This window comes from Drosophila erecta, unplaced genomic scaffold (genome assembly GCF_003286155.1).
Source record: "Drosophila erecta strain 14021-0224.00,06,07 unplaced genomic scaffold, DereRS2 tig00000055-arrow-pilon, whole genome shotgun sequence".
NCBI classification, from domain to species: Eukaryota; Metazoa; Arthropoda; class Insecta; order Diptera; family Drosophilidae; genus Drosophila; species Drosophila erecta.
In genome coordinates, this window is record NW_020825200.1 from 12,539,015 (window position 1) to 12,561,373 (window position 22,359).

The window sequence follows — 22,359 nt, forward strand, 5'->3', positions numbered from 1 at the left end:
AACTATAGTCAGTGTTATTAAAAAAGATCATGAATGGGGTTTATTTCACCAGGAATTTTGATTTTACTATGATAAACAGTAAAATTATCGATAAGACAACCACTCATCGAAAAATCACTCTTTGTTGCTGCTAGCTGAACGCATCCATTTTTGCAGCCCTGGCAATTTAGCGGGCAAAAGAATGCCAAAACGCTGTTGTGCGACTGTGCAGCCCTGGCACTTAATTGCCATCCCTGCTCGGCGCAAATGCAAAAGAAGTTAGCTCACAAAAATCTGTAAAAATCATTGTTAATCGACTGAAAAGGCAAAAAAAATGTTGTACCGCAAGTGCTAACAACTGGGGAAACCCAAGCCGAACGCGTTCAACGTCCAAAAGTGTAAGTCTGCAGCCAGGGGCAGCAACATCGTGCATTTTCTTTTGTGTTCGCGTTCGCTGTCTGCGCAAACGCTTCATTGACTTTTCGAGAGTGAACTCATGAAATGTAACCAAAAGTTTGGATCAATCGTTTATATGTTCGAATTTTATTTAAGGGCACTTCCAGCGGCGGCGACGCCAAAGGTTGCCCCGAAATTCCGACCGCTACGGAAGGCTTTAATCACATTTCCATGCCCTACCCTCCCTGCGCAGCATCTGCGTGCAAAAAGGGCAAAAGTAACAAAAAAAAAAAAAAAGGAAGAGAACAGAAGGAAGCAAACAAAACGGACAACGAGGAACACTGGGAATCGGTCAGGATTTACAGTCCATATGGCCGGAATGTTTGCCGGGTCCAGGAGCTTTCCGCAACTGAACAAAACGGGAGCATTTTACGTCCATTGGGTTGCAGTCAAATAAACTAACAGCTTCAAATAAGTTTTCGATTTGAAATGCGCTCTAATATCTAATATCTAGATTTTAGTTCACAACTGCCAAAGAAAAAAATTAATTAGGTTTGAAATGTAGATAGGAATAAATAGGGAATATCTTGGCCACGTCTTTCAAACCACACAAAGTTGTAATATTACAAATTAGTAAACTGTTTCAATACGTTTGTTTTGCAGCCAATGCGAGATAGAAAAACAAGGAACGCGACCCGCAGCAATAGAAAGCAATATTTCAGGAACAAAACCCAGAAACTTGTCCCATAAATGGTTTTGCCATACTGACAAATCCGGAATCGATAGCACCATTCGCTCAGAATGAATCCAGCCGAGCTGCGCATGATGTGGATGAGTAGCCAGTACAATTCGGAGCGCATTACACTGGAGGATGCGGCCACTCTGTTGGGTCATCCCACTGTTGGACTATCTGTCATTGAGGACCTCACCGCCCAACAGCCAACATTGGTGAGTGCAGACGGTTTGATTCAGAAGCCAATCTCTCAATTTGAAGACTAATAAATATAAATTGCTACTAAATGAGCATCGCGAAAACGATCCATTATATTTGATAGTCCTCGGAGTCGGAAACAAACCCAAATTCCTTAGATTTAAATATGTACTCTTTGGGGATTGGCCAAATTTCCAAACTATCTTTTTTATCTGTCTCAGTTAAAACCGATTGGAATTTGTTTACTTATTTCTTCTACTTTCTTTTCTATGATTTATGTATTGGTTACAATTTAAATCTCGACACAAAAACACACATAACCAATGATCGAACCTCAACCTGAACCACCTCCAATCTCCAAACCCACACTGCTCAACAAAAGGACATGAATCCGATGATGAGCCTAATGGGGGGAGATTTCACTGGTCAAGCGGCGGCGGCGGCTGCGGCACTGGGTGTACAGCCGGGCACCCTGATTGCCACCAACTCGAACAACCTGTACGGATTTGCCCACATGGGCGGCCTGCAGCAGCAACTGCTCCAGCAGTCGGCGGCGGCGGCAGTCTTCCAAAACTATGCGGAGGCAATGGATAACGATGTGGACAACGGTATGGTTGGCCTGGCCACGCATGGCGGTGGTCTAATGGGCGTGGGTGTGGGCGAGCCGGTTGTGGACGATGACGACCAAGTGTACGGTCAGAGGGACAATAACTTTGATGATAATGGATCTGAGCTGGAGCCCAAGCAGGAGATTATCAACATCGACGACTTTGTGATGATGAACGAGGACAACAATTCGTACGATGGCACCGACTTCATGACCTCCTCCGATAAAGACATTTCGCAGTCCTCCTCTTCCTGCATGACACAGATGCCCGGAGGCTTGGGCGTCCATGGAGTTGAGCACGATCTTTTGGTTCCACTGCCCGATGGCCTGCTACACCACAAGCTCCTCGGCACAACCCTGGCACCTGCGATGGGTACGCTTAATGGCAATGCCTTTGGCAACATAATGGTCAGTTCTGAAGCACCATGCGCGAGCTCCAGCAAGCAAATACAGCGCACCTACAGTACGGCCAAGGGAGCCAACTCCACCGCAACCACCGCCAGCTGCAGTGCCTCCACGTCCTCCGCATTGCGATCACAACGCAAGACGCGTAAGATCGAACCCGTAAACAGGCCAGGACTGGTGCTGAAGACACCCATCGCCTACAGGGGAAACATTGACCCATCGGTGATCCCCATACAGAAAGATGGCATGGGTAAGGTTGCTGTGCACTAGAGTGGGTCGATTGTTGATTAGACCATTGTGGGCGGAGTGTATAACTTAAAATAATATTCAATTGTAGACATCTTAGTTGAAGTCATATATCATTAAAATTAATCAGTTAAATATACATTTAACTTATCTAAAATCCCAAAAGCCTTTCTTTAAAAGGCTTGCTCTATAGACTAGTTTATGTATTTGACGAGGTAAATAGTTATTTGTGTATGAGTAATAAATAATTATTCGGTTATTTGAATTAAAACCACCGTCCCTGTAAATCTGCAATCGACCCTCTCTACACGATATTCATTTTCAAGCTTTTTAGTTTAAATCCTAGTTTTAGTTTCACTTATCTCAATGTTTGGTTTGGGTTGTCTTGCAAGAATTTGGGTTTGTATAGCAGGATAGCAGTTAAATGAAATACCAAATTGGCGTTTATATTTCCGTGTATTTAACGATTCTCTTTTCTTCCACAGCTGTCTGTAAACGTTGCGGAGCCATTGGAGTGAAGCACACATTCTACACAAAATCGCGGCGTTTTTGCAGCATGGCCTGTGCCCGAGGCGAACTCTATTCGTTGGTACTTAATACTAAGATGGAGGGAGACCAGGCAACCACTAGTTCCCCAGATCCTGGAGCGGGCTCAGAGTCAACCGATTTGCCTGGCGATCAGCAACAGTCGCAGTCGGATATTGAGCTGGATCTGCATGCGGCGCACATTAAGAATGCCAATTACCGTTTTCGCATTACGGATCAATCGAAGATTACCCAGTTGAATAGCTTCGGCGAACCCATGTCGCTAGGCGGCGATGCAGCTGCCACTAATGTACAAATGGCAGCAGATGAAACAATTGCTGCGTTGAACGGCGGAGCAGTGGGAGATGCCACAGCTCCGGGAAGCACCGAAGAGGGAGCATCCACACCCAATTCTTATTTGAGCGCAGCTCCCACGCCCAAGGCGTTGCGACTCTTTAAGGACATCTACCCACAGGATGACCTGCCGCAAATTCCAAAGTACGAGCGCCTTCCGGTACCGTGTCCGCAAATGGAGAAGATAATCAGCATTCGGCGGCGGATGTACGATCCCACACACTCCTACGACTGGTTGCCCCGCCTTAGCAAGGAGAACTTTAATGCGGCACCTGTCACTTGTTTTCCTCATGCACCCGGTTGCGAGGTATGGGACAATTTGGGTGTGGGCATGAAGGTTGAAGTGGAAAATACAGATTGCGATAGCATCGAAGTGATCCAACCGGGCCAGACTCCTACCTCGTTTTGGGTGGCCACCATCCTGGAAATCAAAGGCTATAAGGCCTTAATGAGCTACGAGGGTTTCGATACGGACTCGCACGACTTCTGGGTGAACCTCTGCAACGCTGAGGTGCATTCGGTGGGTTGGTGCGCCACTCGGGGCAAGCCACTAATCCCGCCCCGCACCATCGAGCACAAGTACAAGGACTGGAAGGACTTCCTGGTTGGTCGGTTATCCGGAGCCCGCACCCTTCCCTCCAACTTTTACAACAAAATCAACGACAGCCTCCAGTCGCGATTCCGCCTTGGCCTGAATCTCGAGTGCGTGGACAAGGATCGCATTTCGCAGGTGCGCCTGGCCACCGTCACCAAGATCGTGGGAAAACGTCTCTTCCTGCGGTACTTCGATTCCGACGATGGCTTTTGGTGTCACGAGGACTCGCCCATCATCCATCCAGTCGGCTGGGCAACCACAGTTGGCCATAATCTGGCTGCCCCGCAAGATTATTTGGAGCGCATGCTGGGTAAGTGGGCTAATATAAATAATATTTACATTATTTTCTGGACACAAACTTTTTCCATGTATCTAATCTGCGACAACCACTTTCAGCTGGTCGCGAAGCCATGATCGAAGTTCATGAGGACGACGCCACAATCGAGCTGTTTAAGATGAACTTCACATTCGACGAATACTACAGTGACGGCAAAACCAATAGCTTTGTGGAGGGCATGAAGCTGGAAGCGGTGGATCCTCTCAATCTATCATCCATTTGCCCGGCTACAGTGATGGCGGTTCTCAAGTTCGGGTACATGATGATACGCATTGATTCCTACCAACCGGATGCCTCAGGGTCGGATTGGTGAGCTCTAAAGGCTTCAATTAAAGTCAGCAAAATCAACAAGCCTCTGTTGTCTTTTTAGGTTCTGTTACCATGAAAAGAGTCCATGTATCTTTCCGGCCGGATTCTGTTCCGTCAACAGCATTTCGGTTACCCCACCGAACGGCTACGACTCTCGTACATTCACCTGGGAGGGCTATCTGCGGGACACGGGAGCCGTAGCCGCCGGCCAGCATCTATTTCATCGGATTATTCCTGATCATGGATTCGAAGTGGGCATGAGTCTGGAGTGTGCAGATCTCATGGATCCCCGTCTCGTCTGCGTGGCCACGGTGGCGCGAGTGGTGGGTCGATTACTCAAAGTACATTTTGACGGGTGGACGGATGAGTACGACCAGTGGTTGGATTGCGAATCGGCCGATATATATCCAGTTGGATGGTGTGTATTGGTGAACCACAAGCTAGAAGGCCCACCGAGGGTTGCACATCAGCAGACCCCGAAACCGGCACCAAAGCCCAAAATACAGCGAAAACGAAAGCCCAAAAAGGGAGCAGTCGGAGGCAAAACTCCAAACGACAATAGCACTCAGTCGGGTGAGTTTTATTTCTAAAACCGTGAAATTCGCATATATCATTACTTATAACTTATGCACCTGTCATTGTCATTCTAGTCAAATCCCGTACAATTGCGCTCAAGACCACGCCACACTTACCCAAGCTGAGCATCAAGCTGGAGCTGAAGCCGGAGCACCACAATGCTGCCTTTTACGAGAACAATCAGCCCGAGGAAGAGGGCGACGAGGAGGATCCCGATGCGGACGGCGATGGAGACGGAAGCACCAGCCACATCTCCGAGCAGTCAACGACACAGTCCTCCAGTGATCTGATCGCAGGATCAGGCAGCGGAAGTGGCTCCGCCTCACTGGTAACTCTCGCCACGGGCAGTAACAAAACGGTAAAGAAATCTACTACTAAATCTCCTGCGCCACCAACTGTGGGCCGCAAAGCCACTAGCTACATTGCGGTGAGTACTTAGCGGAATAATAGTGCGTAGAGTCATCCATCTAGCCAGCCAGCCTGCTTGCCCGCCTGAAGTCCAGCTCATGCATCTAATCGGGAGATCCGAAAAGCATAGTGGTTTTCGTTAAAAAAAAAAAAACAAATTATTATAGAGAAACATTAAATTCACTTTTATTTGAAATGCTTTTCGTTTAAAATAGAAGCTTTATCTTATGTATTAATTACTCTATATTAATGGTCCAATTATGCCCTTAGCTTACGTTTTTGTAATTTTATATAAACTAGATTGTCCTAAACCACTGTGCTACAGCTCCGTAACACTACTGCATAAATGTATATAACCGAAATCGTTCATAAAACGCCAATTTGTATATAATTTAGTTTACGCACTGTTATTTTTGGTACTTGCAACAGCCCCAACACACCGACATCCAATCGATCCGCCATCAACCCATAATGGAATACAACATTATACGTTCACTAATTGCGCTCTTTTTTTTACCCCACTGTAGAACTCCTGTGCGACGAATAATAAGTACATTCCGCGTCTGGCCGACATCGATTCGAGTGAACCCCACTTGGAGCTGGTCCCGGATACATGGAACGTGTACGACGTATCCCAGTTCTTGCGGGTCAACGATTGCACAGCCCACTGTGACACCTTCAGCCGGAACAAGGTCGACGGAAAGCGACTCCTGCAGTTGACCAAGGACGATATCATGCCACTTTTGGGCATGAAAGTGGGCCCAGCGCTGAAAATCTCCGACCTTATTGCCCAGCTTAAGTGCAAGGTTAATCCGGGCAGGGCCAGATCCCACAAGACCAACAAATCTCCGTTTTTATAGTGCGCGGATTTCAGTTTTTTCAAAGCGAAACGAAAGTTATCACCGATAGAACACACACTTTTTTACACTAGTGCTTATGCATATAGGAATATATATATAACGAATATATATAGATATTGAAGTATTTTGTTAGCAGTGGAAATCGAAACACAAACGTTGCCTAGAATGGATCAACCATCCATGATACAATTGTATAACTAACTCAAGTCTCACAGCGCGTTATTTTATAGCGATTACATTGTAAACCGTAGACCTTAGTACGCTCATGTTATATCAGTCAGAGTTCTATATCAACCATTGTATAGAGATCATTGAATTGGGGACAGTGACATTTTTTTAAATCACGCATATTTTTATAAAAGTAAGAGTAATAACAATGCATGCAACACATATATTAACCTTTATATGGGGATTGCACAGCATGGGTTTGTAAATTGTACATAAAAACTGTCGCCGAGTATATAGGACCCAAGAATATCATATTTTATATAGAACCAAGCGTAAGCAAACAACCCAGGCAGCATGTCCAACTTTCAGTCGTAATCTGAGCGATTGCAAGTCGCTTCTAGTCCGTAAGATCCCCGATTACCAGCCGCTCTCTCTTTCGGTTAATTTCTTTCCGGTATCCCACGTCTCTGCAAGGAGGTCATTATTGGTGTAAGGCAAACTTTTGAAGAAGGCAACCTTAATGATTAAATATGTATTTAGATACTCCTAAGGTACCAGCTAATGTCAAAATACTTTAATAAAACCGAATTCAAAATTGCAAGTATTGAAATTTCGCCGACTACTTCTCATCTTGGATGGGTTTTGTGGCTTCGAATTATGGTAGTAAAGTAAGTGTGCTCTCTGCTCTACAATAAAAATGCGTTGGTTTCTTGTGTTTTTAGATTGGTTTATATTCTGGATATTAATACACTTTTAAGACATATAGACTAAATTCTTACTGCTATGTTTACACTGCGTTTGGTGGCTATATATTTATGCTAGGTTTTGAATAAACATTTTAAACACGCACACCAAATTTCAAACTCGTATTTATATCTGTAAATCCATGCGCTGATCAATTTTGATGTGGGTGCGAGTGTATTAATGTTAAAAAATAGTTGCCATAACCGATAGAAATAGGAAAGGAAGGGGATAACACAAAAAAGTAGAAAAAGAATCATTTACAATACAAATTAAGGGCGAGTGCTTATATACAGAGTGTTTGAGTCTAGTTTTTAACTAAAACTAACGTATTTTTCCGTTTGCAGTTGCATAGTTTTGAATATATTACGCTTAGAACTAGATTTAAAGTTGAGGCGCTGCTTCTCTTTGAATACAAAGAAACCCTGCTTTTTAAAGGATTTTCAACTTTCCGCTTATCTCTTTTAGTTTATCTAAAAAGGCCTCAATAACAACTTAATATAATAAAATACTAACATTTACAGCGTTTCGTTTTGAAAAGAGAGATAATAAATAAACTAAGAGTTTAAAAATATCAAAACGGGATTGGGCATAAGGGGCATAAGGAGAGTGTTGTAAAGCAACGACTGTCAGATCTCTAAAGCCTCGAATTGAGTAAACTAGTGGTCCTAGTTCCGGCTTCATTTCTTGAAAACTTCGTGATACCGGAATAGAAGTGTTCTCATATTTTAAATAAATAACAAGTAAACGTTGTATCATTTCCGATTCCACTACATTTCCGGGGAATGAAATTGGTAACATGGCCCTCTGCATCGATTTCGGAGCTTCTCTGGACATTGTTTCTGTTGTGTTGTGTTTACAAGTTGGTTTAAATTTCATTTAAAATAAATACTACACTACTAGCAGGGCTAAGATTACGTTTACACTGTTGCTAACTGTCCTGGAGGCGGACTCTCATCAGATCTTTCCATTTGGGTCTGCTGCTCACTTTCCTCGCTTGGTCGCCGCTTCTTCAAGGGTGGGATTTCCGTCTCAATAGCGGGCGATGGGATGACCGTTGGCTGCTGTTCTATAATGCGGGCGGGTCTTTTCTGGCCGGGACTGCTGTTGGGCACCGGTTCGTTGGATCCATTCACTATATCGGTGACTATGTGAGCCTCCAGTGATGGCGGGAGCAATGGTGACAATGGAACGGCGTTCAGATCGCAGGCATCCTCATCTTCATCCTTATAGTTGGGCGCCACATTGCCAAAGAGATCACTGTGTCTATTGTGTACTCTTTCCTCTTCTTCGTCATCATCATCGCTGTAATCGTTGTCCCAGAAAACCTGGGCTCCTGGAAACACATACGAATAGTTGTTGGTGTGGGAATAGAATGTTCCAGGCTGCAGGCGCTCGGCTGCTGTCTGTCGCTTTCCCCTCTGTTGTGGAATGGGCGTCAGGCTGGGCGCCACTGTCTTGGTCTCCTGAACAAGATTGCTGGGTCGCACGTAGCTAGGCGTGGCTTCGTTGTCACACTGCTCGATGCCGCTATCCTTGGAGGAATCAATGGACAGATGGCGATAACTCTCAACCGGTGTCTGAGGGGCTCCGATGCCCAGACGATCGCAACTTAGGGCGCTGGTCTCATTCAGCTCCACCAGTATGTCTGTTTTAATCCGTTCAATGGCTGCCGCTTCGGCGGCAGTGGAACGCTTTCCACAGCTAAAAGTGGATGACTCAAATCCACTATCCGAGCAGGTGCCAGCTGATCCCAGAATGTAGTCCGCCGAACTATTTGACTTGATAGACTGCGTATCCGTGTCCAGTTGCGATTGCCGCTCGCTCTCTGAACTGCAGTGGCGATGGTGATGTAGATGGTGACTGACATGATGATGGTGGTGGTGATTTGAGTGCTCTGGAGGCATAAGCTCCTTGCTTTCGGTAAGCACTGAATCATCGCAGCACAGCTGCTGCCAGCAATCATCGTTGTCCGACAACCTGTGGCAAATCTGGTTGATAATAACATCGGAGTCGCCCAGCAGCTCCACGTCGAATTTTAGGTGATGCAGCTGCTCACGGTTGATAAGGATCTGCGGCACCGTGGCCGGTATGCTGCTGGGAATGTGGGCCACAGGTCGGACCTTCAGCGAGGAGCCGATCACGATCAACAGATCGCACACGTCCTTGTCAGTGGCCATGACCGTGTGGTATTCGTCCGGCAGTCCTGTTGGCAATAGGAAAAGCAAACACAATATGATATATGGTATTTAGCGTTATTTTGTATTTGGAATAGTTTATCTCTTAAAATCTTGGAAAAAATTTGATATTCACTTAAGTAAACACTCATTTTGATCGTCGAATTTAAAGCTCTAGCATTTATTTGACCAAGCCTATTGATTATATATAATAAATCTGTATTTAAATGGCACCTACCCTCGCCGAAGAAGACGATATCTGGCTTCATGATGCCGTTCTCGACCAGCTGACGCAGCTCCTCCTCGGTAACAGCTACCGAGGCGTCCACGCTCTGCTCCTTATTTGGCTGGCATTGAGGGCACACCGGAATCCGCTGGGCAAATATGTCCGCACGCAGGGCGTCAGCGTTGCACTTAAAACGGCATTTGGTGCATGAGGCCGTTGAAAAGGAACCGTGACACTCGATTACTCGCTGAATGCCAGCCACCCGCTCCAGGGTGTCGATGTTCTGGGTGTAGTTGCGCAACAGTTTACCCTTGGTCTCCAGCATCTTGATGAACCGATGGCAGGGCGAGGGCTGAAACTCGCCGGGATATATCTCGCGGGCAAACTTGTAGAACGGGCGTGGATCCCTCTTAAAGTAGTTGATATCAAACATGGCCTGCGGATCGGGCAGATCGGGAAAATCATGGGCCAACCGCGCATATATGCCATTGGTTGAGCGGAAGTCCGGAATGCCGCAGGAGACAGATACCCCTGCTCCCGTTAGCACAATGATCTTCTGTGATTTCTTGACCAAACTGATGACATCGTCGAAGGTGTTCACAGAGGCGAGCTTGTTGCGCCGCTTGGGCTCGTTCAACAGGTGGGCCAAATAGTCCCACAGCACGGAGTCGTCGGTGTCGGCCGCAAGACCGGAGGCGAAATGCGGCATAATGCTGGCAATAACCTGGCGCGGCACACGGCCTGTGTAAAATTCTCGTTGCAGCCAGCGTAGCTTCCAGTCGGGCCCCACCGATGAGGAGCAGTCGGAGCTAGAGTCTTCGTCCTCGTTGCTCGTTCCGGTGACCTCCTCTTCATCGTCCTCCTCCTCCTCGTCGTCATCTTCCTCATCCTCGTCATCATCATCATCTTCGCCCATTGACTTTGTTAGATTTTTGGTTTTATGCTCCAAATTGGCGCCAATCTCTTGTTCTTCCCTGGCAGCCAATGTTTTTGTTTTGATTTCACTATTTGCTTTGCCAGCAAGTTCGCTTGTTGCTGTTTCTGTTGTTGTTGCTGTTGTTTCCACATCTGCCTCTGTTGACGTTGAGGCCAGAATTTCGGCGCCAAAATCAAACTTAGCTGGCGGATAGAATTGCGGAGCGTCTGGCACCTGGTTGCCCAGATCCTTAGACCTTATGTGGCCCAGGCGAATTTCCTCGTAATTTTCCATCATTTTTTCCCCAACCGAAAAGCGCGCACACGCGCACACACAGACTCACGGAGAGAAAACTCTCGTAGTTGGTGCTGCTGCTGGCTCTTCTTCTTCCTGCGCGAGTGTTTCCTCGGTCTTTTCGCTTTGCGCTCTCGCCTCGTCCGTTTTCTCCGCTCTTTCGTTGGTACACACAAAAATTTTTACGTCGTCAGCTTCTCACCCATTTGGCTTGATTGAAAAAATTCTCCAGCGATCTTTTGGCGGCGCTTTTTTCAACCAACCCGACTTTATTTCACGTATTTTCACGAAACTTAAATTTTAAAAAAATTTCGAAACCATTTGGTCGCGAATTTTCGTAATTTTCGGGCGTAATTTCTGGAAAATTTTCCGATGAAAAAGCAAGATGGCACACGTAGCTGCGCCTGTGTGTGTATGTGCGCTGGTGGACGTGATTCGGGTGGGACCCTGACACGTAGTGTCGAAAGCGCTAACGCGTTTTCGCATGGAAAGTGCCGCCAGCATGACTCATCTCGGTATTTTTCTGGTATTTTTCAGTATCTAAGAGGGTTGATTTCGTGCTGCTACAGTAGTCACTGCCAGCTGAAAGACATATATAATCAATTTCCTTAAAATGTGTAACATTCAGTTTGAATAATTTGTCAAAAGTAAATGAAATTAAATTTAAACTCTGCTTCTATATTTTTGTTACCATATTTTTACTTATGATATATACTCTATATATTTAAAACTAAGCAGAAATCATTTATATGGTATATATTAACACATTTCATTTGGTAAGATAATAAAATTGATGTTTGCATATGTTGAAAATTGTTTACCATAATAATTAAGTTGTCAATTACAAAAATGTGTAAACAGCTTTCCAGAACGTTCTTGCAAGTGCCTACTGTTCCCAAAATAGGCAGCGATTCTAAGTATTTATCTGGTACTTTCCCCAAATTTATAGTTTTTTGGTCTCACTTGGGCATACTTGCCACCCAATATGACTTGAAAATATTGTCATAAATACATTGTTAAATAACTTAATAAGTCGTACACTTACAATGTACAAACTATTTTAGTTTGTAGGGGGACTGGGGTTCAATAGGAAATGGACAACCTAAATTTATACGAGGTTCTCGGAGTGGCTCCGGATGCAACTGATGATGAAATTAAAAAGGTACATATCCAACAGTCCCAATTCGATTTGTTGGTAAATATATTGTATCACCTTTTCTCCAATAGAACTACCGAAAATTGGCCAAAGAGTTCCATCCAGACAAGAATCCCGATGCGGGCGACAAGTTCAAGGAAATATCCTTCGCCTACGAAGTACTGTCCGATCCCGAGAAGCGTCGCATCTACGACCGTTACGGATTGAAGGGCCTGCAAGAGGGCGCCGATGGATTCTCTGATGCCTCCGATTTCTTCGCCCAATGGTTCCCTTTCGATCGGGCCTCACCCGGAGGTCGGGGCAGGCGCAATGGCAAAGTCGTGGTGAAGGTGGAGCTGACTCTGGAAGAGATCTATGTCGGCGGCATGAGCAAGAAGGTGGAGTACCAGCGCCAGAAGCTGTGCTCGAAGTGTAACGGCGACGGCGGTCCCAAGGAAGCGCACGAGAGCTGCGAGACCTGCGGTGGGGCTGGACGAGCGGCCGCATTTACCTTCATGGGTCTCAGCCCCTTCGATACGGTATGAAAGATGGTTAATTTGGAATTGATTATAGTTATTCGGAATGCAAGAGACGACTAATACCACATACCTTATAACAAAAATGTAATTATTTCAATATTTTTTCAGACCTGTCCGACTTGCGATGGGAGGGGCTTCACCATAAATAACGACAAGAAGTGCAGTCCCTGCCAGGGCAGTGGTTTTGTAGAGCAGAAGATGAAGCGGGACTTGGTCGTGGAACGAGGGGCAACGCACATGCTAAAGGTTCCCTTCGCAAATGAGGGACACCAAATGCGAGGCGGCGAGTTCGGGGATCTGATAGTAGTCATATCCCAGCTGGAGCATCCACTATTTCAGCGCCGCCATGCAAATCTGTACATGCGGGACCTAGATATCAACATCACCGAGGCGTTGTGCGGCTACACGCATTGCTTTAAGCACTTGGATGGACGGAACGTCTGTCTGCGCACCTACCCGGGTGAAGTGTTGCATCACAACCAAATCAAGATGGTGCGAGGCAGTGGCATGCCCGTTTTCAACAAGTCCAGCGACAGTGGAGATCTCTACATGAAGTTTAAGGTTAACTTTCCGGGCAACGACTTTGCCACGGCACCGCAGCTCGCCATGCTGGAGGATTTACTTCCTCCCAGACAGCCGATTGCGATCCCAAAGAACGCCGAGGAAGTGCAAATGATGGACTATAAGCCGCAGCCGCGACAGCAGGAGGACGAGGACGGACAGTCGTCTCACTTTGAGGGCGTACAGTGCCAGACGGCTTAGTGCCTGTGGTTGTGGCTCCTGCAAGCGCGGTTTCTCTGCCTCGATTTGTGGCTCATACTGGGCACTTTCGGCGTAGATGAAGTCTGTTTCCTGGTGCCGCTGTTCGTCCTGATATGCATAGTATTATTTTTCATACAGGAATGTTTGCTGTGAAAAAAGCGCGTGATCTAAATTCGTAGTGTTATTATTCGAGACTAAAGCTTAGCTGATCTGATCTTCAATAGATGCGTCATCAATAAAATAGCCACTCTAAATTATCTACTTATTTATTGTTAAAAATTTTTTGTGGGCTTAACTTGCCTTAATTATCCCTACAAATCAATAAACCAATATACAATAGTCTCTCCATAGTTACTTCTCTTATAGGAATCTTAAAAATCGAAAAAATTCATTTCATTTCGTTATTGAAACATATGTTGAAATAATATATATTTTGTAAAACTGTTGAGATAAATGTGATATTTTTCTTGCCAGCTTCTATATTTATCCAAAAAAAAATGTTGAAATTTCCAGTTAATGTAAAATGGTTAGAGAGAATTAAGGAATCAAATATGCGTTCTAATCGCTTTCATTGGATTCATGAAGGTCATCAGTGGATGTCGTTTCGTCTGATTGACCACCATCTGACTTGGTCAAATCCAGAGGCGACTCTTTGGAAATTGGCTTGGTGGTCAATGTGGACAAGGTGGACAAGGGTTCTAAATTTGTAAGCCACTTGGCGCATTTGGCCCCCTCTTGTGGCTTCCTGTCGCTGTTACTTGCTAGCTCTTCCGAGTGGTCATCCCTAGGCTTCCGTAGATCCAGTGCAGAGGTCGAGTGAGCACTGTCCACCATCTCAATGGTCTCCTCCGTTTCCATGGGATGATGGTCGACTAGCTTCTCCGGCGGCATCACAATCATTTCACCCGTGCGCATTCCCTTGGAATCGGCCAACTGTTCAGCGCTTACCTTCATCATAGTCAGATACTGGTTGTACTTGGCGTAGTTGCGCCTCCCGGTCTCATCGTTCATTAGCACCTGGGCCTGGTTATGGGATCTGTCGCGGATGGCCTTCAAGCGGATGTGCTTGGTGATGTCCCAGCGCCAGTTGGAGCGATAGGCGCACAGAGAGCATTCAAAGGGCTTCCTATTCAGATGACCAACGATGTGGACATGGAAGCGAGATGCAGTGGCGGCCCAAAAAGTGCAATGAGGACACTTAAAAACCTTCTTCAATGGTGCCGAATCATCGGATTCCTCCGGCAAAACTTCTGTGACCTGAAAACAATGGAATAAGATACGTATTCTGCTTATAAAAACTATTACTGGTAAATTAAGAGCTTACCTCTCCATAGCCCGGAGCTGTTTCTACGCCGCAATAGTTAAGATCAGTGGGAGGAGTGGGAAAGTCCTCATCGGAAGGATCCACTTCCCCGTTGAGAGAACCCTGCAGTTGGGTGGTGTTCTGCAAGGCTGAAGTGCACACTTGTAGATGGTTGATCAACTGGATGGCATTGGCCACCCGCTTTTGGCAGTGTGAGCAAACGATCCCCGAAGGCTGGGGAACAGGAGATTCAGCTGCTGCAACGGAAGGACGAACTTTTACCGTTTCCGGTTTCATGGAACCACTTGGCCGCTGATCCTCTGCCTCATCTCGACGTCTGTTGCCCATTTGGGTACCCACCGTGGGCACATGATGGTTTAATTCGTGTATGGTCAGCGATTGCTTGATATCCGTGCTAAAGTCACAGGCTGAGCACTTGAAATGGCCATTGGCACCATGGTTCTTGGTGTGCCGGTCCAGATTCCACTTGTAAGGAGTGTGAAAATCACATGAGCTGCACTTGATCAGCGGCATGGAGTGGTACTTGACGTGCTTCTTGAATCTGGCCCGGATGGGTGTGCTATACGAACACTTCTGGCATTGAAACTGCTCCACACCCGGCTGCAGTTCACGGTTATCCGGCGAAGGACTCTTCGGGGGACCCTCGGAATCGGAGCTGCTGTTGTGCTCGTCCGATTTCAAGGCTTCTGCTTGTTTGGGCGTCATCATCTTGGCCTGGTACTCGTAGGCCATGGAGAATATGTTGTCGTGCCTCTCGACGATCTGCTGGAGCTGCAGCATATCCTGCTGCTGATTGTACGCCTGGACACTGGCCAATAGCTGCTTCTCCTGCTGCTGCAGCTCCATTTTAAGCTGCTCCAGTGGTGGTCCATTCTGGATCATGCGCTGTAGGCTGGGGTCCATGCATTGCCCAGTGGCACCCTGGCCTTCAATGCTCTCCTCCAGACGACGCTTGCGCACCTCCCTGGATAGATTTCGCTTTCCCTGCGTCTGAGCACTTAATCCCTGCACTCCGCCGCTATCATCCGAACAGCCGTGCACCATTTTCATGTGCCGCACCAGCTTCTGAAAGTGGCGTGAGGCGTAGAGGCACAACTTGCACTCATTGATCACAATTCGCTCGCCATGGACGTCGCGAAGATGGGAGAGATGACTGCGTGGATTTTGGGTGAAGAAGGCGCACTGGTTGCAGCTGTAGTTACGCCGTATCTTGCACTGGGGCAGCTCCTCCTCGTTGATGGTCGGATTGCCCTCTGGCAGTGTGTTCTCCATATTCTCCTTGGCCAGGTCCACAGGTTCTGCAGTTTCCGAGGGAACAAAACCGGGCACCGATATTGGAAAAATGAAGTTGTTCGCCTTGTACTGCTCCAGAAAATCCGGACCTATAAGCGGCTGCAAGCTTTGCGACATTGGCAGCCCCGCAACTGCTCCACCCTCAAAGGATGACTGGTAAAGTGGAGCTCCATTTACCAAGCTGCGCACCACCAGGCGATCACCTGACCGCTCCACCATGGATGATAGCTCCATGACTCGACAAAATTGCAGCAATTCGATTTTTCACAAAACACTTTTCTTCTGTCCGGTGCAAGATCTCCTGTAAGACTGATACACTTTTCCAATGGTCTGCTAGACTTCTTTCAGTTCTTTCAAGGGCTACTTCGGTAATCGGCTAAATGACAGAAAAAGAGTTATCAGGTATGTGAGATGTTCAAATGGCATATAAAATATATTTAGTTCTTACCAAGTTTAAGGGTAAGAACAAACGACCACTTACAACAGGTTCTGTGTCTCATTTATTTAATATTTTATAAAAATACCAATATGTTTTTTCTCCACATAACCAAATTCTAAAAGTCTAAGATTCGCTTCTGGTTTGCCAAAAAAAAAAACTTATGGTTCCGGTTCAAAGTCCGGTTCGTTCCTTTGGAAAAAAGTGGATTGGAATCTGAGTGTTTCAGCTCCGCACTGGTTCACATCATTCTAGTAACACATCACATCACTAAATATTCAAAATTTTCTCTAATTTATCATTTTTGCACCTAAATATAAATTTTGTATAGAAGTTATTTAACAGGTCAACAGGATTAGCCATAATTGCATTCAAATGTTAATCGCACGTCAACGAAATGATACTTAACATTATTTAATTATAAATTTGTATATATATTTTTTCTGCCAACCAGCATAATAAAATAATAATAACGTAATAACCAGCAACATAACATCTGTATCAATAGGACTATCTATCTATTTTCTTAACATCTTAAAAAATCCCTGTCATTGCTTATTTATTTTGTAAGTCTGCTAGACTTCTTCAAAGGCTGCTACCACCGAATACTTATCCTCCAGCGAAGACAAATGGATCGGCAAAAGATTGACCCAAAGTTTTGGATCTGTTCCCATCTCCTGGCTGGTGAAGTTGAACAGAGGCGGCAGTGGATTGCCATTGGGCATGCGCAGCCCCAGGGCGTCCATGATGCGCAGTTCATCGTATAAGCCATGAGCACATGCCATCATGGGTGAGATTCTAGCCGCGGACTCGTAGATCAAGCATGAGTTCAAGAGATCGGACAGGTCCAGCGGAACAGCCGCACCCAGGAGGAGATCCCAACTGGGCCGGGTAGTTCGAGGATGCAGTGAATTGCCACACTTTGAGCGAATTTCAGGAGCTAGTTCCAAGCCATCGCTGCCCAGCATATTAACGATGAGACGCAGCTGCTTCCGCTCGTGTTTGTGGCTGGAAAAGAGGGGGGAGCCCTTGAGCAGCTCCGCCAGGACGCAGCCAGCACTCCAGATGTCCACGGCACAGGTATAAAGTTCGCAATCGGCGAAAAGCTCGGGAGCACGATATAGCCGGGAGCAAATGTAACTCTGGCTGGGCTCCTGGGGCACCAGGTGCTTGGCGCTGCCAAAGTCACTTAACTTGAGCACCATCTTCTGGTTGTCCATCAGCAGATTCTCAGGCTTGATGTCCCGGTGGCAGATGCCCAATAGATGGAGATAACCCAATCCCCTGAACAGCTGGTACGAGAGTATGCGGACATTGATTAGAAGTTCTGCGGGCTGTTGCTCCCTCAGGTGATAGTTTATGTAGTCCAGCAAAGTCATCGGCATGTACTCCATGACTAGCATAATGTAGTCCCTTGGAGGAACGCCCAAGTTTACGCAGGAGTGCATGATCAGCTGGACTATGTTGTTGTGGTCCCTTAGCTGGCCCATAATCTCTGCTTCGCGCTGGCAGATCCTAGGATTGTAAAGGGTCTGCTTCACGGCCACCAACTCCTCGGACCCGTTTAGTTGAGCCCGGTACACACGGCCAAAGGATCCACTCCCTATCAGTTCCTTAATCTCAATCCTCGCCGGAACAGGTTCGGAGCCCAGGCGACCGATGGCATAGCTGCTGACCACCGAGTCCTTGGGAATGATGAGGGGAACTTGAGTCTGGCGTTTTGAGGTCTTTGGCTTCTTTTCCTTAAGTTCTGAAGTGGGAGAGAGGGATTTGAAGGAAATCCTAAATAATGATTGTCCGTACAAATTGATTTAATACCCATTTTTAAGTATTGCGGAAAACGACTACTCGTAGTTATTTCTCCAATAAAAGTTGCAAGTTAATGGCTAGAAAGGAATAGTAGGAAAGGCACGACTGTCAATTTCCTTGGGACCTTGCCACCTTGTTAGATTTCAAAAGTCGTGTCATATAAGTGTTGGAAACTTTAAATATAGTAGAATAAGAAACAAGCAAACTTATCTTTTGAAACAGCAGACAATGATTTATGTATTCGTAAAGTATTAAAATTAAATAAAGTAATACAATTCAGCTTCTGTCGGTTTTTATTATTTAAAAATATGTTGACTCAACATTAAATTGAAATTACATTAAATGAAATGAAAAGCGGAAAAACAACTTCAACTATTCGACACATTCATTTCGATTCTGTTTCTGCCAGCGGAAAGTCAAAAGTGGATTATGTATATGGGGCAAAGTCTTTAATGCGATAAAAAGTCGGTCGTCAGTTCGAGCCATTATCATTTCCGCCTTAGCTGCAACTGTCTCTATCCCTCTTTCTCGTCCTTCATCTAGACCTCTCTGTCGCTCTTTTGTGGAAAACCCATGACCCCACCACACCGCCCTCCTTCAAAGTTTATGGACCATGCATTTGCGGAAATGTCGCCTGCCAGTATACTCGCTTTTACTCTGCGGTTCAGAGTTGGAATTCATGTAATTCCATTAACACAGACAACTTCCGCTGGAAGAGAAAAAGGACGAGCACTCACACTAATGGCCGCTGCGTGTGTGTGTATGTGTGTGTGTGTGCGTGGGAGGGTGTGCTGGATTTTGGGGCGGTGTATTTGCTCAAACGGATTCCGTGGCGAAATCCTTAGATAGTGATGACACCGATTATGCTGCCAGAATAAAAAAGTGAGATATGTTATTGAACACTATTAGTTCAAAGTTTTATTAGCCCCTTTTAATTCGATTTTCGAAGTAAAATATTTGCTTATAAAGGGGTTTCGGAACTGGGATGTTGGGATAAAGAAACATGGCATACTTTTAGGCGAGCACTAAAACTAGATTAATATAATAAGATAATACATTTACATATTTGATTTTGAAATAATAACAATAATAACATTTGATTTGAAATAATTAACAATGCGTGACATCTTGTCAGTGTGGACTATGTTTACGAATTACCAAGCGCAACTATTGAGCATCTCTGAGCAAACCTAAGTAAACATAACTCCCCACTTCGGCTCGCATCCTTTTTGGTAATTAAAACTAAATTCCAAATCCAAATGGCACATTTTACGATGGCATAAATCTGTGTCCGCGCAACAGGTCCTCATCAGGACCTCTACACCCCATTCGTCCGTAAAATCGCCTTGGGAAGCAATGAAAAACTTGCAAACGGAAATGACTGTCAGGCCAAAAGTGCGGAGCATCGCCCATCCGGCCAGACATTTAGGATATCCGTTTAAATAGCATTTTCTCCCTGCTCTATCCATCCTTTTTTCCGGCACTTGCGGATTTTACTTCTTTTTCTGCGGAGGGAACAGCATCCATTGCATAATAATTACAAAGTGGCTGGCTCAGATGGACTCAAATGGATTTAAATGGATGTGCTGTGGATGCTTCGATGTGTGCCGGTACATTTTGCCAGCTCCATGCAAATTAGACGTCAATCGCATTTATCAAAATGGTCTTAATGAACCCCAACTCTTTGCCGGTACGTTCATAAATCAAACCGCACATGTGGCCACTCAAAAAGTTCACTCCTCCATCTAAATCGGGTCATTTATCAATATTTGAACTCCCACTCCCCCACTTGATCAATATTTTTCCCTGTTTGAGCTCGGATGTGTTGGCACATAATGTGATTTGTGCGAAACCCGTTGAGAGATTCGAATCGGCATCATATGCGATAGGATTTGCAGCATTTTGGGCAAATGGGTGGAAAATATGGGCCAAAAAAAGGATTAAAATAGAATTATAATTATTAGCTTATTTAATATATTTGTTATAAGTTGTAGGAATTCACAAACATATTTAAGTAGGAATAAATCATTTGTTTGACCTTTAATATCCAGAAATTGCCTTTTAAAAGCCTATAATTTTTGATACGGAAACTATTGGCTTGCACAATAAATTATTACTCGATCGTACGCGATTGTACTTGTCTTCAGTGCAATGCCAAAATTAACTGCAGAATAAATATTTATATTGGTAAGTACCCTTCGGGTGGAGAGCATTCTTCGACGCTGCTCAATTGGAAAACGTGCCGTATTCTGTTCTCGTGGCCAAGCACTTGACGTCTCAAAGCCAATGGCTTAATGGAAATTCGCGATTCGTGGGAAAATCTTTCAATTGCAATTGCCCCCCAGAACACAAAGCTGTTTAGACTTACCCACTGTATAATTAAGCAAGATTTGAGTGAGTGGGGAATGGGAATGAGCTACACCAATAAGACTCGCGCCTGCCACCGCCCACTATAACAAAATGCAAAGCTCTTGATGCACTGAAAGAAAATACTATACTTAAGTGCATAATATCAATGAAAATATTCAAATAATAAGTGAATAGGTGAAGCATATAAGAGAAATTTGTATACAATTTAATTTGTGTTTTAGGTAGAGTTTCTCTAAGTACAGTGTTCTTGCTAGTGGTTTTCGCTCAGTGCATCTGGTTAGAACTTGGTCGAATGCTTGCTGACTTGGCCGCTGCTGGTGGTTTCGGATTGGTATACACGGTGTATGTGTAGATATAGTCACACCTTCGCGATGCATTGTGCTCTCGGTCTCGGACTCGACCTTGAACTTGGTATTAGATGCGAGGCTCTTCAAAACCGGTTACCGGCTCTCGGAGGCTCTTTGTACTGCAGATTAATGGGCAATGCGCAAGAAATCGGTGACAAGCACCAGGTAATGCCAACAACAAGAAAGCGGCTTAATGAAGGGTAAACTGGAAAACCAATTGCACGCTGGGCTTGCAAGTATTCATGGAATTTAAATTTCAAATAAGCGAACTTTAATCTCGTTCGTTTGGGCTTGTCTCGAAATGATTGCCGTTGATGCGACTTATTTATTTTGTTGTGGAAAATTTGTATTATAAATGCTATAATAATAATATATAGGGGTTTTTTAATAAGGTGTATAACATAAGTGTACAGTGGGAAAATCTTACCTGTACTTAACGTACCTATAGTATATTTTGAACAAAATTATTTGGTTGTTAGTCTACACGAATATTCAGTGTTAATTTCAAATATTTATTTACTGTTACTTCATACTTGCATTACCTTATCAATTTATACTATTTTACATATCAAAAAATTCAGAATTTGTCAAAGTTTACGCAGTATCTATACACATGTGCTTAAGTATTCAAGTGAATAATCATAATTTAATTAGGCGGTTTGCCACTTGTGAGGACATATCGAGTTCAACCCAAATGGAATTTTAAATTTAGCAGAAGGCAATAAATTAAGCCCCTCGGGTAAAGATTAATGGTGAAACACTAATGATGATGAACTTCTATGCTAAAAGGGCAGAATAAGATTACATTTTTGGCACCGTCTCACTGCGCACAGTGATTAATTTTAATTAATTCAAATGGTATTAGATGCAGAGATGGCCATAGGGTAAAATAAAGGAGCTGTGATAATATACATACCTTAAATTAATAAAGGAGTGTCATAAACATGAACATGTGTACTACGATACACATCTTATAAATTAAACAAAAATTAAAGACATATGTTTTTTTTTATATATTTTTTTTTTCTTTTTTCCTGACCTGCTCGACTTATTTATTTTTATTTGAGGCCACGCCCCCGCAGCCTTACACGCACCAACCTGTTGACCGCCAAAAATCCTATTTGCCACGCCCACCGCATTGCGTGCGTGCGCCGCGGGCGGCGGCCAAGTTAAGCGCTGCGAGAAGGCAGATAATTGCAGGTTGGTGTGGAAAAGAGCTAACTGGCTAGCCGGCTAACCGGTTACGAGTGCCTCCTGCTTGCAACTCCATGTGGCTGCGGCCAAAGACAACTGT

The 22,359-nt window shown here is 44.9% G+C and overlaps 6 protein-coding genes across 9 annotated transcripts; 2 read left to right on the plus strand and 4 right to left on the minus strand.

The window, feature by feature from the left end:
* Positions 1-12: 12 nt before the first annotated feature.
* LOC26526261 lies at positions 13-485 on the minus strand. Its single transcript, XM_026979418.1, has 2 exons — positions 323-485; positions 13-233 (listed from the first exon to the last, which is right to left on the minus strand). The coding sequence occupies exons 1-2, from the start codon at positions 452-454 to the stop codon at positions 18-20; spliced, it is 348 nt and encodes a 115-aa protein (XP_026835219.1). The 5' UTR covers positions 455-485; the 3' UTR covers positions 13-17.
* LOC6542267 (polycomb protein Sfmbt) lies at positions 136-7,306 on the plus strand. Of its 4 annotated transcripts, none has more exons than XM_001969642.3 (8): positions 136-377; positions 1,039-1,323; positions 1,689-2,568; positions 3,050-4,348; positions 4,435-4,684; positions 4,746-5,257; positions 5,335-5,687; positions 6,196-7,306. In XM_001969642.3, the coding sequence occupies exons 2-8, from the start codon at positions 1,177-1,179 to the stop codon at positions 6,526-6,528; spliced, it is 3,774 nt and encodes a 1,257-aa protein (XP_001969678.1). In that variant the 5' UTR covers positions 136-377; positions 1,039-1,176; the 3' UTR covers positions 6,529-7,306. The 4 variants fall into 4 exon arrangements, with proteins under 4 accessions (XP_001969678.1, XP_026835218.1, XP_015014430.1 ...); XM_026979417.1 differs by having other exon boundaries at positions 5,335-5,618; XM_015158944.2 differs by lacking the exon at positions 1,689-2,568 and having other exon boundaries at positions 139-377; positions 5,335-5,618.
* A 96-nt stretch (positions 7,307-7,402) lies between these two features.
* LOC6541429 (NAD-dependent histone deacetylase sirtuin-1) lies at positions 7,403-11,535 on the minus strand. Its single transcript, XM_001969643.3, has 2 exons — positions 9,853-11,535; positions 7,403-9,643 (listed from the first exon to the last, which is right to left on the minus strand). Exons 1-2 carry the CDS (start codon positions 11,051-11,053, stop codon positions 8,358-8,360), a joined length of 2,487 nt encoding a protein of 828 aa, XP_001969679.1. The 5' UTR covers positions 11,054-11,535; the 3' UTR covers positions 7,403-8,357.
* A 446-nt stretch (positions 11,536-11,981) lies between these two features.
* Positions 11,982-13,836, plus strand: LOC6543261 (dnaJ homolog subfamily A member 2). The gene is made up of 3 exons (XM_001969644.3): positions 11,982-12,212; positions 12,278-12,724; positions 12,833-13,836. The coding sequence occupies exons 1-3, from the start codon at positions 12,144-12,146 to the stop codon at positions 13,484-13,486; spliced, it is 1,170 nt and encodes a 389-aa protein (XP_001969680.3). The 5' UTR covers positions 11,982-12,143; the 3' UTR covers positions 13,487-13,836.
* A 167-nt stretch (positions 13,837-14,003) lies between these two features.
* Positions 14,004-16,337, minus strand: LOC6541605 (zinc finger protein 37 homolog). Its single transcript, XM_001969645.3, has 2 exons — positions 14,811-16,337; positions 14,004-14,743 (listed from the first exon to the last, which is right to left on the minus strand). Exons 1-2 carry the CDS (start codon positions 16,335-16,337, stop codon positions 14,045-14,047), a joined length of 2,226 nt encoding a protein of 741 aa, XP_001969681.1. The 3' UTR covers positions 14,004-14,044.
* A 777-nt stretch (positions 16,338-17,114) lies between these two features.
* LOC6541643 (glycogen synthase kinase-3 alpha) lies at positions 17,115-18,388 on the minus strand. Its single transcript, XM_001969646.3, has 2 exons — positions 18,358-18,388; positions 17,115-18,289 (listed from the first exon to the last, which is right to left on the minus strand). Exons 1-2 carry the CDS (start codon positions 18,359-18,361, stop codon positions 17,115-17,117), a joined length of 1,179 nt encoding a protein of 392 aa, XP_001969682.2. The 5' UTR covers positions 18,362-18,388.
* Between the last annotated feature and the right edge of the window lie 3,971 nt (positions 18,389-22,359).

Coding starts and splice junctions, on each gene's coding strand:
- LOC26526261 (XM_026979418.1), bottom strand. CDS start 454: ATGAAGCGTTTGCGCAGACAGCGAACGCGAACACAAAAGAAAATGCAC. Junction 234..322: donor CCCAGTTGTTAGCACTTGCG/GTACAACATTTT, acceptor TGCGCCGAGCAG/GGATGGCAATTAAGTGCCAG.
- LOC6541605 (XM_001969645.3), bottom strand. CDS start 16,337: ATGGAGCTATCATCCATGGTGGAGCGGTCAGGTGATCGCCTGGTGGTG. Junction 14,744..14,810: donor CAGCTCCGGGCTATGGAGAG/GTAAGCTCTTAA, acceptor CATTGTTTTCAG/GTCACAGAAGTTTTGCCGGA.
- LOC6543261 (XM_001969644.3), top strand. CDS start 12,144: ATGGACAACCTAAATTTATACGAGGTTCTCGGAGTGGCTCCGGATGCA. Junction 12,213..12,277: donor CTGATGATGAAATTAAAAAG/GTACATATCCAA, acceptor TTTCTCCAATAG/AACTACCGAAAATTGGCCAA. Junction 12,725..12,832: donor GTCTCAGCCCCTTCGATACG/GTATGAAAGATG, acceptor ATATTTTTTCAG/ACCTGTCCGACTTGCGATGG.
- LOC6541429 (XM_001969643.3), bottom strand. CDS start 11,053: ATGATGGAAAATTACGAGGAAATTCGCCTGGGCCACATAAGGTCTAAG. Junction 9,644..9,852: donor TATCGTCTTCTTCGGCGAGG/GTAGGTGCCATT, acceptor TATTGCCAACAG/GACTGCCGGACGAATACCAC.
- LOC6542267 (XM_001969642.3), top strand. CDS start 1,177: ATGAATCCAGCCGAGCTGCGCATGATGTGGATGAGTAGCCAGTACAAT. Junction 1,324..1,688: donor CCGCCCAACAGCCAACATTG/GTGAGTGCAGAC, acceptor GCTCAACAAAAG/GACATGAATCCGATGATGAG. Junction 4,685..4,745: donor GATGCCTCAGGGTCGGATTG/GTGAGCTCTAAA, acceptor TTGTCTTTTTAG/GTTCTGTTACCATGAAAAGA.